This window comes from Galleria mellonella, unplaced genomic scaffold (assembly GCF_026898425.1).
Source record: "Galleria mellonella isolate WM207_F2 unplaced genomic scaffold, CSIRO_AGI_GalMel_v1 utg117, whole genome shotgun sequence".
NCBI lineage: Eukaryota > Metazoa > Arthropoda > Insecta > Lepidoptera > Pyralidae > Galleria > Galleria mellonella.
The window spans coordinates 9,751,461-9,771,242 of record NW_026441980.1 but is presented as its reverse complement, the minus strand read 5'-3'; the positions used below and the strand labels follow the sequence as shown (position 1 = coordinate 9,771,242).

At 29.3% G+C, this 19,782-nt stretch overlaps 1 protein-coding gene across 1 annotated transcript in view; it reads right to left on the bottom strand.

The window, feature by feature from the left end:
* Positions 1–7,948: 7,948 nt before the first annotated feature.
* Positions 7,949–19,782, bottom strand: part of LOC113511846 (vitamin K-dependent protein C) — a 38,819-nt gene continuing 26,985 nt past the window's right edge. The window contains exons 6-12 of the mRNA XM_026895568.3: positions 19,159–19,265; positions 18,686–18,807; positions 17,091–17,317; positions 15,661–15,863; positions 14,139–14,295; positions 12,723–12,881; positions 7,949–12,000 (exon numbers count right to left, since the gene is read on the bottom strand). Of these exons, the coding sequence (XP_026751369.2) occupies positions 11,884–12,000; positions 12,723–12,881; positions 14,139–14,295; positions 15,661–15,863; positions 17,091–17,317; positions 18,686–18,807; positions 19,159–19,265 (1,092 nt within the window). The 3' untranslated portion in view covers positions 7,949–11,883. The remainder of the gene's footprint in view (positions 12,001–12,722; positions 12,882–14,138; positions 14,296–15,660; positions 15,864–17,090; positions 17,318–18,685; positions 18,808–19,158; positions 19,266–19,782) is intronic.

The following is a 19,782-nucleotide window of genomic DNA, read 5'->3' as shown; positions in this document are numbered from 1 at the left end:
TACTTGAATGACGAGTGTGCATGGCAATAGTTGTTCATGCACTGAATTTTCATTTAATGTTAGACATAGACACCTATATAAATATACATTGTAAATAAACTGGCTTTAAAAAAAAAGTAATTCAATTGAGTTTCTTGCCAGTTCTTCTCAATTGGATCTATATACCGAACTGGACGGTAGGGAAATAAATAAAATTATAATGTAAAAATTTGACGTTCATAAGCGGCTAAAATGTCCTACATGAATAAATGATTTTTGAATTTGAATTTGAATTTGAATTAAATTCCACTAAAAATGTGACAACTTTTATAGCATCTACAGGTCGTCACTGCAGAGCAGTTATTGCAAGTAATGGTTACTCCAACAAATATTAATAAAGTTTTTTTTTTTAAGAAGTAACTAGTACTTATAAATTATTACTATTATTATGTAATTTTTTTCTTCTTCTTTAAATGATACTTTTATTGTCATTTTTAACTACTTAGTTCTGCTTTCAAAATGCAAATTTTTAAATAATTTGTAAAATATATTTTGACTTTATTGTGACAAATATTTGTAAGTAATCTTCATAAATACTACACTTATTGTTAGACCTTGTTACCTTTGAAAGCAATTTTATATTTAAAAATAAATCTATTACTAGTAATAATATCAACTGTCTGAATCTGAAGCTATGTTTCTTATACGAGTAGCGTACTAGTTCTAGGAAGGCATAACTCTAATAGCACCCTAGTACGCAGAAGTAGTAACGCATAAGGGTTGCCATTACCGATACCTACAGTATAAATGGTGACGTTGATATTTCATACGTATCTATAAAACAGATACCATTTTATAGGAGGTTGAAACATATATGGCAGTAGGTAATAATCTCATTTAAACTGCTAAACGAATATTATTATATATGCTTGCAGCATCATGTCTAAAAAATATTCTGTCATTGAATTAACTCAAATGATGAACAATTGATATGTTCTACACCAAGTGCGTACGAAAGTCTCATTCGATTGTTGCAGAAAAAGACGCAATATTTTGTTAATGTATGCGTGTATGTACTATTTTTTTATGTCGAAGATAATTGATGTGCCTACATTTATAGAATATGAGAATAGATTTTTTTTATTATCTCCTTTCCAGGTTAGTAACACGGAACTAATCTCTTTTAATAGAAAAAAAAGTAAGAGTTTATGCAGATGAATATAAGTTACTAGTAATAATACACATAATTATTATATAATTATATTATTTTTATTACCAGATATGACACAAGAAACACAATTACGGCACTACCAAAATGGCCTCTAATGATCTTTACAGGATTAATTTATTCAGATTCTTGCCCAGGAAACAATGCATATTAGTAAGTAGAAAATATACTTAATATATAATATTTATATTTACTAATTACAACAGAATATTCTTTAGCAGAGAGAATCTGTTAGAGCTTTTGGCACTTAATTAATATAACTCCTCCTTAACTCGCCACGTCCCACGCAATTTTTAGTGTAGATCCCTACCGAAATTATAAAAGAAGAATGTTAGTATTGATTTAAAGTTAGATACTCATTTATTTTTGTAACGACATTTTTATTTTTTATTGTTTAAATCTCAAGTAATAATTATATAATATCTTTATAAATATCAATTTTATACGTTATACTACAATACACTACACACTACAATACAATAATCATTTTAACCGTTAACTTGTTTGCGATATTAATTTGCATAAAAAAAATTTTACTAGCAATTCGGCCTGGCTTCGTACGAGTAGATAGGTTTTTTGAAAATATTATATAGTCTATATTAATCGCTGATAATGTAGCTTTCTATAGGTAAAAGAATTTTTAAAATGAGTAGTTTTTGAGTTCATCCGTTACAAACAAGGACCCCATCAAGGACTAGAAAAGTTTCCTAATTTGATTGATACTTTTATAAGTATCAATCAATCAGTACATAATCGGTTACGTGTGTTATATACAATATTATAACTGAGTATGTATGTTGTATTCTGGAATGAGTAGAAATGCTCCGAATTTATTGTGTTTTTTAGAGTTATGTATATTTTGTATAACACAATATATATGTTTGTGAATATTGTATGGATATCGAATCCTTAATAATCGGAGGCGTATTGACTTCGACGGCTGGTAGATTCGATCCAAATTATTCGATGAAATTAAAGCAGTTCACCACCAAAATTGTTAGGACTGGTTACCAAATTTTTAAATTACCAGAACGCATGCATTTTTTTATTACGCATTTTATGCACACATCATACAAGCAAAGATCACCTAGACCAATGAACAGACATATTCATGAATACAAGTTTATGCGTTACGTGAATCAAACTTAGAAAATGAATAATAGGTACTGCTCCACTCGATCCTTGCACAACCACGTCACCGCCAAAGTGTCTAGAAACCAAAGATAATATTCATATTGTTTTTTTTTTAACCAATAGCAAAGCAAAGAAACAGAATGATGAACGCGTAAAGAATTTGTACTGTTTATCATTGCCGCCATATTTGGGTGAAGAACATGATCCCGTACATGGGAGCATACTTATAGTCGGAGGAAAATTAATAGCACTATATTTACAGGTTTTAATTTTTTACTTTTCATAAACGTAGTATTTTTAATGTTTAATTTATTAATAATAGAATAAGAAATTATCTATCAATATATGGACATTGTTTTAGTTAATAAATTTACAATCTGTATCAATATATACAGTAAGATTACGTTTTATACTGTTGCACACAGGAAAAGCCGTAAAATACTTAACAAACCTAAATTTGAATATAAAACACCCTAGTTTTAAATTGCATAAAAATTTGATCAGTCATTGTTTTTTGTGGTTGGTAGCCCCTTGACTTGACATCCCAACTTCACTATCGAATATGAATGCCTTTCTTTAGAAGTACATTGATTGCTAAACACACTTTGCAAGTAAGGGATGCATTAACAGAAGTTGAACTACCAGTATCTACCTGTTAAAAATAAAAATAGGTAGTCGGACACCAATCTGGCAACTCCCAAACTCATTTGATTACCCCTTCAATCATTTAAGGACGATTGAGTTAATAGGATAGTAGGATTCCTTATTATATTTAGATTACTACTATTATTTTGAAAGTGTTACTCTCTAGTGTCGAGAGTTTCTAGGCCTACATCATTAATATCGTACACGTGTGACTTGTAAATTGCAATCAAATAAATTCTTTTACTATTGACAAAAGTGTACGCCAAATATTTACTTTTATATTACTTTAGTCTCAATATATAAAATCCTAATGAATGTTTAATACTTAACAATAAAATTAATTTGAAACGTAACGTAAAATGTAATATTAAATAATAATCTCATATTAAAAATTTATTTTGTAATTGGTTTCTTCTGACAGGGGGATTCGCTTACTAGATACGTCAGCAATTACATTTAATTGAATTCTCTTACATTCGCTTTCGTATGCCTAAGTATTTATAGAGCAAAATTATTAGGTTGTTGAAGTAATAGATATTTTTCTGTTATTTACATTGTTTTAGATAACCGTCATCAATAAATAGTAGTTACATTAATGTATATCTTAACAATCTATTAAATCCAAACTCAAATTTATTTAATGTCAAACAATAAGATCTATTTTATTAGTGCTAGACTAAAAATTAAAGTTCTACTTCTCGACACCGATTTCACATCTCAAGGAGAAAGTATACCCTATGTAATTAGTACAAAAGTCCATGGAATGCGTCTACAATTAGTTGCCACTTGCGATATCCTGGGGATAACAGAGATGCCTAACTGCATCACCATCTTTATTCAAATTGACTTTTTTACAAGCACTTTTAAATTATTTTTTTATAAATGTAGGGTTGGGAAAATTATTATCTACTAAGAAAAACCCGCAAGAAACTCAACAGTTACTCTTTTAAACTTCCGTTACCATTATGTGTTATTTAAATGTGCTGTCTAAAATTAAATGGTTATTTAAAAGCCTGTGCCTAATCGACTAATACTAAGTAACTCATCATTCAAGTAATATATGTCCTATTATTAGATATCCACAATCAATTAATTCGATCATAAAACATTACAATCTAATTAATTGGTTATTTAAATTTTTAGTAAATTCTATTGAAACGGACTATAGTATTTTTTTAATAATACTCCTCTCTTCACATATTTAATGGCATCAGTGCTTCTTTAGATATTTCACTTAAATATTCTATAGTGTGGACAAGACCTCTATCTACTAAGATTATATTACTAGGCAGTTACATAAGTGTAATATTGATATTAAATTTAATATATTAGGTAGATATATTCAACCGGAATAAATTTGCAATAAAATAAATCTATTGAACTTCAGAAGCTTAATGTTGAAGGTTCTTTCGTATTCTGGATGCCTATATTGCATAAAACATGTACTGTAATGGATAGAAAATATCTAGGGCAAACTATGGAGGATGAGTGGTTTTTCTAGTGGATAAAAATAGATAGTACCAACTGCAATATTTGTTTACGCTAGCGAAATACCAATGAGGGATGATAGGTGAAGATTAAATCAAATCAGTTGACTTACCGTGACGACTTCAGTAAAAATTAACCACAAAGGTATTCATGGCAGGGGGGGGGGGGGGCGTAGTAGCCCTAATAGATAATATTGCTATCAATGGGGCCCTAATCTCCAGTACTGGGGGGAAAGGGATTGTTAGTAATGGAGACTGAGAATCCCATTGCTAGCAATATACCCAACCAGATCGACCTCCTCGCGGTTCTCTCTGGAAACTATCATCGTTAATTATTAATGAATTCATCATGATAGGCTAACTGGCCTGTTTTCATTCTCATCTATCACCCTTCACTGGTGCTCCGCCAGCGTATCCCGTTAACGCAGGCGGGGTTACCATACCATTTTCACCCATCAAAAAAAAATCCCCAGTACTAATAATCCTGTTATCCCTGGAGAATTAATGAGCAATAGTCCTTCAGCTTTTAGTCATTGTATATTGTGTAAGTAACAAAATATTGATAGTTATATGCGTATAAGTGGTGACAGAATTGAATGGATGATCCAAAGTTAACAAAAATAATAAAATATTTCACAAAAGTCCGTCATCATCATATCAACTTTAAATTGTCCACTGCTGGACATAAGCCTCCCCCTATAGGCTACTAGTAGTTGTCACGCTTGGCAGGCAGATTGGCAATTGCAATTAGACTTTAGAGATGTTTTAAGAGGGACGCGGCTGCCCATCCCTCGCCGTCCCTTAGTCGGCTTTTACGACACCCACGGGAAAAGAAAAGGTAGTCTATTCTATGCCAGGACCACACGATCATTGATTTTATTAATTTAATTGATTAAATGCGTTTAATCCAGGAAGAACGCCGACCCTGGGGCGAGCAGTCAGCAATATACACCGGTATCTGGCGATTAATACCATGGATTCTGGATGTAGCTAGGGAACTTGACGATACTGACGTCTTCATGGGTGATATTTAAGTACATTGGAATAATAGATAAACAAACACAAGTAATTTTTTTAAATTAAATTCTTAAATAGTAGACTTAATTAACTGATACTATGAAATCGGTTGTTTAAAATACTATTTAGAAAATTGTAAATAGAGAAAATACGAATAGTCTGCTAATTTACAAAGTTTTATTATACATTACAGACGAAGTAAATTTTGCGAATTAGAAAACCTAAATATTACATAAATGGAGTCTAAATACTCTCGACTGATTTATAAATTATTGCGATTTTTATATATCACAATCCTAATTTTATTCTTGTAAAAAAATTAAAACAATATATTTTTTTTATAAATTATGAATGTATTGTTGTTTGTAGCGTTTGATTTTTATTTATTGTTTATTAATTTGCATTGTTGTATAGGGTTATTTTTGCCAATATTTTCTTTTTTTCTCTATAACATGCTATTTTTATAATAAAATAGTAACTTACATCGATTTTGTTATTATTATTTTTTGTAATTATATATTTTTATTTCATAATCATCATCATATCAACCAATAATTGTCCGCTGCTAAACATAGGCCTCCCCAAAAGAGGCGTTTTTCCAATAGTTGTCACGCTCGACAGGCGGGTTGCCAACCGCAGTTAAGTTTTGGTGATGTTTTAAGAGAAACTGTGCTGCCCATTCCTTGACAATTAAGATCCCTTTGTCGCCTCTTACAACACCCACGGGAACTGAAGGGGTGATCCAGTCTATGCTAGGAGCACACGACAAACATTTTTATTTACTTTATTATAATAGATTACCCTTAAGGGATAGGCAAACAGAACTGCGTGCCCAAGCCCAAGCTAAGAAGTTTGTTTGTGGATAGAGTTCATAAACAAACTTCTTACGCCATTCCGTCGCATAACTCTCGAGTTATGTTTTGAGCATGCATGTTTCGGAAACTTTTGACTTCCCCCTCAAACATCCCTCCCCTGGTCCCACACACCTGTTTGTTTACTTTTATTTTAGCTTTGTATCTTATATCAGTATTTGATGAATTTTATAAGTTTACTTTTAATCCAAAATGACTTTTATTATGAGGAAACCAATTATAAATGTATATGCATAAAATACATCAAATAATAAATTTAGAGACCTTTAAGTTTCAATAAGAAGTATTTAAACTTAATTACATTAATTAAGGATATATCTGGCAATCTGTTTCTACGTACCACACATTGAAAACTAATAAGTTAATAAATAGATTGGCACCTAATAATTATTTTTATTACATCTCATTATCAATAGATATTCCTAATCAAAACTAATCACGCACTTTTTATTCTACACTTCCGATTTTGCTGCTGTGTAACAATTATAATTTCATTTTACTGATTATCGAATTATTATGATAGATACTCCCAGCTTAGTTCTTTGAAACTGTAAAAGTTAAAACATCGATATTCCTTACTTACATTTATAAAGCAAAGTTTTAACATTAGGTTCTGACTGATTTATTCAAAGTGTCATTATCGCCCACACCAAATTGTTAAAGCAGCAGCTACTTGAATTTTAGGAGCAATGTTGATTATATATTGTAGCTATCGCATAAGAAAGGATCCTTTGAAGTTAATGCTTTAAAGGGTTTAAAATGGTTGAAAAAGTATGTGGTAGGCACGCAAAGGAGTGCTTAATTAAAATCTGAATTCCTATACGCTGCTTTTTTTTTATGAACAATGGATTTCATCAAAATAGAAAAAAATTATGCTTTAAATTAGTATATATACTACATTCACTATATAATAATATTTAATTGTATGAAACGACTTATTTTTACATACAATTATACTGCAATTTCATTATCAAAAAAGTTTCAAAAACTTCAGACTTTCAAAACATATCTAATACCCGTAGTACCTGCAACGTTTGCTTAGTTTGGAGCGCTATATAGCGCCGTAATACATACAAGGTTATTTACTGTTACCTACTAGTAATTCGCTTCTTCAAATATTTGCTACAGCGAATATACAGGAACTCGCCTGGTGATTATTAAAACCGCCATGAAAATAACTACACGTTATCCGGATGTCTACGCATCCCTATGGGTGTGATGAAAATATTATACTTTCAAAACATATTTGAAACGCTGTGTAATGAATAATATATGTATTATATATATTATTTATCTATATTCCCTTACTAATTATATAGTTAATCATTTATTATTTATTATATTATTTTGCACCATGTATACAAACCCTTTAGATACTTTCTCCTTTCGGGATCTCAAGGTTGACTGGAAAAAATCCCTTTAAGGAATAAGTCTGCCTGTATATATTATTGTTATAATTTAATATCTTTATTAAAAGTTAAAAGTACAAAAGCATATATAAAACTGAACATCGTATCAAATTGTAATCGTATATGGTACTAGATCTCTAATGAAAATAATAATAAAAAAAAATTAAAGTAGTCTTTATTTATAAAGTTCTCACTTTAAAAAAATTAAAAAATATACAGTAACAATTGTAATGACACATAGAAAATAATTCTAAATATATATTTATTACAATAAATTATTTAAATTATAAGTTATACAGACTTCATAAATATATCTTATAACTTCTGTTGGTACATTACATCATAATTTATATGTAGAGATATATTCTCAAATAAAACAAAACGAAAAAAATATCAAATGTCAAAATATTAGTTAAATTGTTGTTTGAGTTGTAAATGAGACGTTTTATTTTGAGCACAGTCATAGAAACCAGATAATGATTGTTGTTTTTCTCAGAGACAAAAAGTGAGAATTATTTGAAAAATAAAATAGCATATAACAATCTCAGATGAATTACTATACACATAGTGCTATGCAATATTTCTAGAAATAATGTTTTTAGTTATTTTTATCAAAGATTAAGAATAGTATCTTTCTATTTATTATGTCACAACACATATGACAGGTTTAAAAATCGGCCATAAAAATAGATTAAGTATGGTACCTGTCATTCTCTTTCTATGTTTTGGCTATAATGTTATTTATATGTATAATAAATCATTTCTTTTAATTTACAAGTACTATTCTATATTTATATCTATCAATAAAATAGGAAATCAATTTTATAAAAGACTTTTAGCATGAATATGAATTTCTAAACAAAAACAATGCAAACAGAAAATCCCCAAGGACAAGGACTCCAATATCTTTAGTAAATCCTTTGTAATTGGCATTTATTTTGGGATCTTTCACGTCTTTGCTTTGGCTAACATCTATTAAATTTTATTAATATTCCACCAAGTTTCATTCAAAATTGCAGTTGTTGATTTCAATTTAATATTGTTCTATAAACGAAATGAAACTGTATAAAAGGATGTGATACGTTCATTATAATTTATAAAATATTATATATTGTTTTTGTTGAAGTTTTAATACTAGCTGTTGACACTGAGGTTTTTTAGAACAGTGTATTTATTTTTATGTTTGTTCTGTATCGAATTTTATATAAAACGTGTCTTGTATTTTTTCACTAAACTTATTATTATTATTATATGTTTTATTAATGCATCCTGCTATTTACAACAGTTTTAGATTCACTTTTTTATAGTTATGAATGTATAAGTTTATTTTATGTAAAATATAAGATATCATTTAAGTTCAAAATAACTTTTACATGTAAAAATATATAATTAAATATAATAGGAATCTAGTGTAACACTTCTACATTAACTTTAAAATTACTTATAGCTGTTTATAGCTTAAATTACAAATACTAAAGCTGATATTTTAATTAAAAGCATTTCTTAATTACTGTCATGTAGGATTCTAAATTATTAACAATAACTTACTTCTCTCCGGTTAATGGGTATAATAAAACGTACTTGACTGGCACAAATTACTATCACAAAATACCTAAAAGTTAACACTCGATAAGGTAGTCTCAATTGAAATTAAGTCTATTCATGGCATTGTTCTAGAGCTATCTAGAACTAAGTAAAAAAAATATATGCATAGTCAATAAACAGATATAAATAATATTATTGTATTAAATTTTATATTTTATGTAAGCAATGTAATACCTGCCTTTATCCTTACAAATTTTTAAATGTATATATATATACATATATACACGTGTGCGTGTGCCTATGTGTGTGTGTGTGTGTGTGGAGAGAGAGAGAGAGAGAGAGAGAGAGAAAGTGAGTGTGTTTATATGTTTGTTGCCTCTTAGAGCAATCGTCATGACATTTGATGTACACGTACTATATGGGATGAAGGAGGACTATTATAGACTATTATTTATTACGGTTAATTAAGATACCCTGGAAACGGGAACGATGTTGTGGATAAAAGCTAATGTAATATAATTATTCTTTTTCAATCATCTCCATACATTCTATGATGGCAGTCTTTTTGTATTCACTCTTTCTCGATATAACGCTTTTTCCACCTTCTCTTCTTAAATTTTCCACTACATTACAACCATCTAAAATTAAAACATTTTATATATACATGTCATTATTCACTAAACATAATGAAACCGCGAAAAAAATACACAAAATTATCAAATATTTGTAATTGTATGAAGGGATGATATAACCCATCAACTAAGCTCTGGACATTCTTTATACTGAATTTCAGACATAGCATCGTATAAATCTTATAACAATATTGTATCTAATCGCACTTCTTAGCTATTGCTTTTCTTAATATAATGGTAATAACATAATAATAGGGTACTTTTAACTGATATATTTTTTATAATTAGATAAGTGCTTATCTTGTAATATATGTGATACTACCCTTTCTACCTACCCCTTCTTACTATGGGCATAAATTAATTATTTTATAGTGTGTTTATCAACTATTAAAAAAAAATTGTCATGATTGTATTTATGATTTGTATTGTCTATTTATTCCCGAACGTGTTTACAATTTGTACATTATGCTAAATTACTAGAAAACGCAATGATTGAATAAAGATTTTTCTAATAGTAGACTAGTAGATGTAATTTTTCATAACAAGAGAACTCGAAAATAAATATTTGTTTAACGAACCAAATATTCATTTGTCTAAATATTCATTTGAAAAGTATTTATACAGCGTAAACAACAAATACATATTAATAGCCCTGAAGGACTCTTTTGTAAGAATAAATACTAATATATTGCAATTATAACTTTATCTTTTATAGATATAAAAAAGATAATTACTGTATGGCAACAACAGTAAAAAGATATTCTAGATTGTCATGTCCAATCAATGATCTTATACATTACCTATTGTATTTGATTAAAAAGGAAACAACTGCAAAATCCTAATTTTACAAGAAAACCTTATTTATATTTTCTGGAAAGAAACCTATTTGACGATATTACTGCTTGTATGTTTAATACAAAATATTGTTCTAAAGCAATTAGTTAGAGCCTAAATTGATGTCAATATTGTCTATTTTATGGTTAACTTTGTTAAAATTTAATTTAAATTTATTAAGCTCTTTTTCCGTAAACGTTAGTGTATCATAATAGTATCTATGGCCTTTAGGACTTTATTTTTGTTTTTTTATTATTTTATGATATTATCTTATATCTAGTATATTATTTTAGAATTTACTTGAAACTGTAACGAGCCTTTGCACTTTACAACCATACTCAGTAAAAGACCTCGTCATTTAATTTTGAAGCACGGGTATTTAAACAATAACAAACTCTGGTACCCCGTGCCCACCGCAAATATTTGTATCTACTTAAAATATAAAGGGCGCCTTTACCTAAGTTCCATCCGCGTCTCATATCTGTGTTAACCTAAAGAAGAGCCACAATATCATTTGTAATTTCTTTCTGCGAAAGTATCACGACGAGAATCAAATGGTATTAGCTATTATTGAATAAAATATTGTATGCACGTGATATATAAATAATATGTATATAACAAAAACATAAGTATCCTTTTACATCAAATATGATAATATTAACAAGTTAATTTGTATCAGAATATGAAACAAACATAAATTTGAAATATAAACTTATTACACGCTTCCTTATTTATAAATAGAAATTTGTAAACAGAATTCTTTTCATAACTCTTAAGGGCGTCACATACTGTTAAGATGGTTTCTTTAATTTAAATATTATAGCACATTTAGGTATTATACACGGGTAAGTTAATATATAAAAGCTTTTCAGTATCTAAGTATCGTTACGATATATGTTACGATACACCTACCTTATAACTGAATATCTTAAGCTATTTTAAAATGAAAATATTCACATCAAGTTATATGGCGAACTACCTATATTTTATCTTAAAGTTAATTCATTATAGCATCTTCACCGTGTATGTATAACGCCCTTTAAAGTTGCGGTTAACAGCAACTGCGTCTCTAATGCGTATTCTTGTCATAGTGTAGTTCCATCAATCAAAATACTTGTTGTTTATAATATCTCGCATCCAAAGTACATAACCAGATGTACGAGTGTATATACCGTATTTGCCACGTTTCCCGCAACCATCGCCAAAACTCGTTATCCCCTGCGAAGGAAATTACGTTAGTAAATGATATTACTTTTATAATTATTTTGACTATTTCTTTAGATTACATCCAACTAAAGAGCAAAAGTAATTTGCAGTTACTTTTCTATTTTTCTTTATTTTTTTTATTTGTAATAATTTGTCAATACGTACATATTAATAGATATGTATGTCATCTAAACTGCTGAATAGAATCTAGTAAATTCGGTACTCCGAGTGATTTGAATATCAGGCAATAAGACTAATTAATTTTGGCCTTTTATTATTAATTTTAATCGATCGATCGATTTTTATTTTCCAGCCTGATCTTGATTAAATTATCTTACTTATATACTTACATCTCTATTATGCATTATTTTACACAATTTGTCTGTCTTTCGGGTCTTTCTTTCCCCTTGTGTTTATCCACATTCCACTCATCATTTGTTTAAGTGCCATGGTCCTCAATCTGTCATGTAATATCATCTATGCTCTACTTAGTTTGCCTCCCTTAGTTACTGACGCCACTTTCACGCCGCGTTTCTCCCCAACAAACAACAGACATGCACTGCTTTTATAATCTTTTATAAATATTCTAATACATCTCTAAAACATAATTCTTGTCTTATTTGTTATGAATTCGTTATTTTCTTCTATTGACATGAACTATCAATGATCAATCAAAAAAACTAATGAGCCTTATAATAAAATTAATTTAAAATATTTATGAAATATTATATTACCTGTAAATAATACCGCATATTTCGATCTCGACACAGTAAAGGCCCACCCGAATCGCCCGCACAAGAATCTCTGCGACCGCGTCCAGCACATACCATATTGTCTGTGATCGCATATTGCCAGTAAGAGCGGCGACATACTCCTTGCTGTATCGTGGAAACCTGTTGCAAATATATTATTGTATTACCCATAGTTGTTCAATACATTACCCAATCAATATTATACGGAGACATAACACCATAGTCCTCAGGTTTTGCAATGTACGTGGTATACCATGGATATCACAATGAATTCTGTGACGTCTACAAGCGACGATACATGTGACGATTACCGCTTACCATCAAATGAAACGTTAGCTTGTTTGCCATTCTAAGTATCATAAGAAAAATTATAAATATAGAAGCACTTAAATGTATTTCTAAAGATCGATATTCGTTATACGATCACAATCTAGAGGAACGACAAAATTACTACCAAGATAGACAATCTCGTAATTAACTTATTCTTAATCTCGTAATTAACTCGTATTTACTTTTATCTTAAATCACATGGACAAAGTGGTGAGTTATAGCTAGTAAATGGCATAGTCAAATCAGCAACTTCTTGTTGACTGTAGTCTTTGTTGCAAATTTAATTGTAAATGTATTGTGGTTAATTTCATTTTACTCTTAACATTGTGGTCGGCATGCTGCAAAGGGACGAACTCTGTTTACAGTATTAATTACGTTGATTGACGTTTTATTTATGATGTATCTATATTTTATATCGCCGCTTAGATACATGCACCATAGGTATTTACATTTATAAGTCAGAAGTAAATAAATTTAGTATATATATAAGTATATTTAAATAATATACACAGTATTACTACAGGAATAAGGAACATGAATATTTTGTTGATATAATAAAATATCTAATCTAATATAGAATGTTGTAGAACTTCTAATAATAATAATGGTGGTCAATCTTCGGTTGTTGGCAATTACACACATACTAATGGCAGAAAAATTAAACAAAATAATTATAACGATATAACAGTAAAGGAACATAAATATTCATATTTTTAGGTACACAGAATGTCTGTTTATACTGATATTCCATTCCCTTTAGATTACTTTTGAGGTTAATGAGGAAGAGAAAAGCCGTATAAAATACTAATAAATATAGAAGCGCATAAAGAGAAAAAAGTTCAAACAGTTGTAAGCTAATATTATATGACATTTTAATTATATTTTAATTTGCGACAGTACAACATTCTTGAGATAAGAGTATTAGGTACATACACTTGATTTATTTGTTAAATTAATATCCCGTCTTTAATTATTCCAATTAACTGAGGGAAGTTGCTTTTTTTATTTATTTAAATAACTTTATTGACTAAAAGAAAATAAAGTACAAACAATGGACTTAATGCTTACCTGTGCTTCATGTAGAACTCTGGTACCATGCAAATCTGTAGGCCGTTTCTTTCCCCAGCCCAATATGATACAGCTTGTGTGCGGGGGTAAATACTGTTGCGGATGAGGTAAACAGGCTACCCCGTGACCCAGATCCGGTCTCGCTGATGTTGGTAATCTGCATGATAACAATCTTTTAACAACACCTCACTGTTATGATTTGAAAATAAAATGTGCAATGTATAAAATATGAAGAACTTCGTAATAAAATTCGACTACTGTTTCCATGTAGATATAAATCTCTTTATCTGTATTTCATAGAATGTATTGGTATTTAAATTTGAATACATACCTACTCGTACTAGGTACTAATATTATAACATAAGTAATAACTTGTTAGCATTGCATTCTATAATATTATTATATATATAAGATAAAATAGGCTGTAGAATACAATTTAACCCCCTTATTTATAAAATCTTAAATATCTAATAAACCTGTTTTATTTATTGCAGTGTTGTCTTTTTCTTTTTTATATACAGGCTGAATACGAAATTGTAAGCGTCCTATGAAGAGAATATTCTACCGATGAAACTAAATATTCTCACCACAGAAATATGGGTTGGAAAACCACACTATCTATAACACAATTAGGGATGAATTTTAAGAAATACTGAAATTTTATTTCATTTTTTTATATACGTGATATATGATTAATTTCAAGTGAATCGCTTAAAAAATTTACTTTTTCGTACATACTTCCACTTCTATTTTTTAACCTTAGGGACAAATTTTTGAAAAATCCTTTCTTATTACATATGTAGATTTTAAAAGGAATGTTTATCTGAATTTGGTATTTCTAGCTTTTATAGTTTCGGCTATATATTGATGAGTCAATCAGGATCTTTCTCTTAATAGATAGTGTAGATAGGGTAAACCCCTTTTTTTAAAACATTTACCAATACCTATACTAATAAGTATAGGTAATAATATAGGTAGTAATTAAACTAAGAAGAGGAAATACATAAATTAGTATACCGAGAACATTTCAAATTCCGGCCCGGTGATTTAGTTATTCCAAACCTTCAATTTCTTCAATAGCATGGATTTGGTTGGAATTATTGGGATTTCTTTTGGCGTGATTTTTAGGCAGAAATATTTTGTATAGAAATATTCTATTTTTGGTATATTTCCATCGGTATATTTAAGGATCAAATATTCCAAGTGTTCAATAATGTAACTATCGTTGCTACATAGAAATATAATGTTCTTTTAACTAAACTATAACTATGTATTCCTTGTTTTTAAAGTTAAGATATTTATGCATTCATAATTATACAAAATCAACAGATATTTGATGTCTCCTAACTCTTTGTTCTCCAAAAATATAACATCTGGATATAGAGTTATTTTTGGTAACTATTTGATTCCACTTCCAAAATGTCTTGCAATAATTATGATGACTAATTTTATTTTAGTATTTGAAGCATTAATTTTACAATGTTTTTGTTTTTATTAATATATGAATCTATATATTTCTAACCGTAACATGGCCACGTCGTTGACTACAGTATCAGGGTCGTATAACGGATGTATAACAGCTTCGATAACCCTCATCTCCATTTCCCCACGGTTTTTCATCATGAGGTCGTATTCTCCCAGTCTTACATAAAGCCGTTTTCTTACGCAGTGTGCAGCTGTTACTACCCAGCGTAGTGATACTAATGTTCCGCCGCAGAATGCTTCCTGTTTAGTACAAAAGAATGTTTATTAGTTACATTATATTTACATATGAATACTAGAAGTATCTAAAATCATTTTCGGTAATATAATAATATTATTATTTTGTACAGTAAAATATATTTAAATTAAATTATTTATTGTGGTGTAGCCCTTTTAATATAATCAAGTATTCTAGCGTATTTACATTCTCGGAAAAACATCATTTCAATATTTCCTGTTTATTTTTCTTTTGTGTCTAACTTATTTTTTGTATATCATAATGTATTTATATTTTTTTAATAGTGTAAGGTACATTGAATAGTTGTTTATTTTACGCGTTATTACAGATCAATAAATCAATGACAAATTCCTCTAAAAATATTCTTAAAAAAAAAGTTAATTCATATAAAAAAAAATTAATTTTACTATATTTACAATAATATAACAACAAAAATTATGGCAAATATGACAAAAATAATTATAATAATAATTACAATCTTCGAGCTGTAAAATCTACCAATGGTATTTATTTATTATTACCTACCTGTAAATACAAAGTTCTTACTCTAATTTGTTAAAAAGTACGCAAACTTTAATGCATGAGAGGTACCGCGGGCGTCAGTGATTTACATGATATGTTAATGCTTGTAAGCAACGGTTACCACTTTCCATCAAGCGAGCCGTTAGTGTACGCCATTCCAAGCTATATAAAAAATAATAGGTTGTTTTCTTGTTTTCTTGTTCATAATCTCTAACTAATGTTATTTCGTTGGAAATTGTGGGAAATTACCTCTCACTTATGTTACTTATATGAAGAACTCTTATAAGAAATTTCAAATTTCTAGACTCAGTTGTGCATTAGTCAAACATTTTCCTTTTTATATACCAATAGATTAGTTGTTTTCTGCCATTTTCCGGCGTAGAAATAATTATAGAATAAGTCTTGTTTTTGCGTAATACCAATCATATTTTAATATATTTAAACTATACAGTTACGAGTGTGTGTTAGGTTTGCCACTTTCTTCTTTTAAATTGAATATTTATTTATTTAAATTGAATATTATTGATATTTTTTAAATATTCCGTTTCATTATTTCCTTTATAAGAATTTATTTTAATTATGCGCAAGGTTTTATTATTTTACAAGTATATTAACCGCAGAGAGTTCTTAATAAAGAAAGAAGACAAAAGTAATACTATGTCGTAACAAAATTAACCCATTCGATTTTTTATTGTATAATTAAAACGTACCTTATATCGATTAAGCACAGCAACTTGCCACGGCCATTTGCCAGGTGGAGCTGGCCTGCCGCCTATGATGCGCATCATGTCCTGCATGCGCGCACGCATCCGCGCAGTCGGTGAGCCGCGGTACCGGCCGAGGCGACCGCACCCGGGCATCGTCGTACGCGATACGCGTACATCTTCTGGGTGAATCGCCGGCACTGGCACAGACATTGTCTCCACTAATCTATATTCTGTAAATCAAGTAATATTTTCTTTTATAATACCAAACAAACAAGATAATAAGTTGAAAGGCCACTTGATGAAAATTTGTAACTGTCGCCTATAGACATGAACAGCACTTTGTACATCATCAAATACATTATGAAGCCCATGCGCCTCATACGCTGTTATACGAAGATTATACTATGGAGATTGAAATAAACACCTATTCTCATACAAGTTCGTTTTTACATAGATTGTCTTCTAGCGCAATCTCTTAACTATCCTTTCATTTTAGGTAAACTAACGCTTTTTCATTAAAGTATAATATTCAGGGCAAAATTACGATAATAAAGACAATAAATTGACTTTATAAGGTATATTAGCATGTTAGCTTCAAAAATAATATATTTACTGATCTAAAACTTTATAAAGATTTATCTAACGATTTCTAAATCTCAAAACCGAAAAAATGCCTATTTCTTTTATATATATATATACAGAGAAATATCTATCTTATGTGAAAGGACAATTCGATTTATTTTTTTAAAATATTATAACAACTATGAACAAATTTATATTTTAATACTATAGACAGATAAACATTACACAAATAGAGTTTAAAATACAAATGTAAAATCATAACATATCAGTAAAAAGGCAATATATTTAGTTACGTCTTTGTTCAAGATTACCATTGGAAAATTATCTATGTATTCAATACTTTACATTCTAAAAGCAAATTTCTTCAAAAGCATATTTTATATGTAAAACAAATCGAGGGAATTCTCTAAACAAAACTGGCTGTACAATGAATAGGCGTTCTTGGCGAATGTACATAAACCGAATTGGATAAAATATTCGTAACGACAAATTGTGTGTACCGTCTAAATTGATGAGTATGCATGAAAAGAAGATAAATTTAGGAAAGAACCACAATAGACTATGTACATACTTGGCTAGATATACAGATTTTTCATACAAAAAAAAAACACTTTTTATCAACATATTTCAAAGAGAATGATATCAATTCGACTGTATTATTTTGCTTATGACAGACACTCGATACGAGTATCTTTTTCAATTTTGAACCAAAAATGGAATCATATTTGAGTTAATTTTATATGTAAATGTATCATGTTGTTGATACTAACTGCGTCCGCGACATGATCAAAACATACTGATTGACCGTATAAAAATATCCATATATATATATATATATATATATATATATATATATATATATATATTAAATTTTGTGATAATTAATAAATCCTTCAAAATACCAAAAGATAACATACAAACAGATTCACTTTCGTATTAAACAATATTAGTAAGCTAGAGAACTATTTAATTTGTAATGTAGTAGTTGTTAGCTAAATACCTATGTGCAAGATCACCTGGGTCCTTTCGCCTCTGCATCCTACCACGAATCCAATGTTGACAATAGCTGCCTTCCAAGTAGCAATAAGCGGATTGCCTTATTACTTTTTGACCACAAAACATCCGTCTTTGGCAAATTCTGTGAATATAAAAAGTAATAAAGGCGTAAGAAGAAGTAATCTACATGAACGAAGATCACACACACACTCAAATATTAATATTGATGATCTATAGACACATGTGTTAAATTTCATTGAAATCTATTTAATAGTTTAATAAAGATATAGTAAACGTCCAAATATGAAGATATTTTTATATTACCACTGAGGTAGCAAACAAACATACAAGCATACGGCCCACCTGATAGTTAGCGACTACAATAACTTATATACACCTTAAAGAAACTTATTTATTCAAATTTAGATAATTCAATTTTAATGAAGTGAATATAAAAGATTTTACGTTTATAATACCTAGTATAAATGAATACCTTCGTCTAACTGTAGTACATTTTCTAGAACACACACTCCAAGGGCTCCACGGTGAATACCCCCGAAATCTCTTCTGAATTTCATCCACATTCAACTGGCGTGGATGCTAGTAAAATGTTAAACATTTAATTTACCTTATAAAGTAAACGACCGACACAAGCTCAGCGAATTCTCTAAAACATACTTTCTTCCATTTAACCACAAATTTACTATAAAGGTCGGTGCAGATGATGGGCATTTTGTCCGTAAATAACATTTTCCTTTGTCTAAAACGTATATTTGCCCAGCATATATATTATATCCTATATTATATGCAATAATAGGATTTTTTTCATGGATGGACTTAAGTTTACATCGAGATTTGTCTCTTGTCGGATTTAAAAATTTTGTATAATGAAGTAAACATTTTGTCAGGATAAAAAATGTCCCTCGTCTGCACAAGCCATAATAAAATATCTAAATATATAGTATTCTGTTATTTCATATACAGAGATGATGGGTACTTTTGTAAGACATAAATGGATATTAATAACCGTAAATCGAATACATGACGTTTGCATATTTCAACACATATATCACGACCCTGTACATGACTCTTCTGTTCTTCCTTTTTATAACAGAAA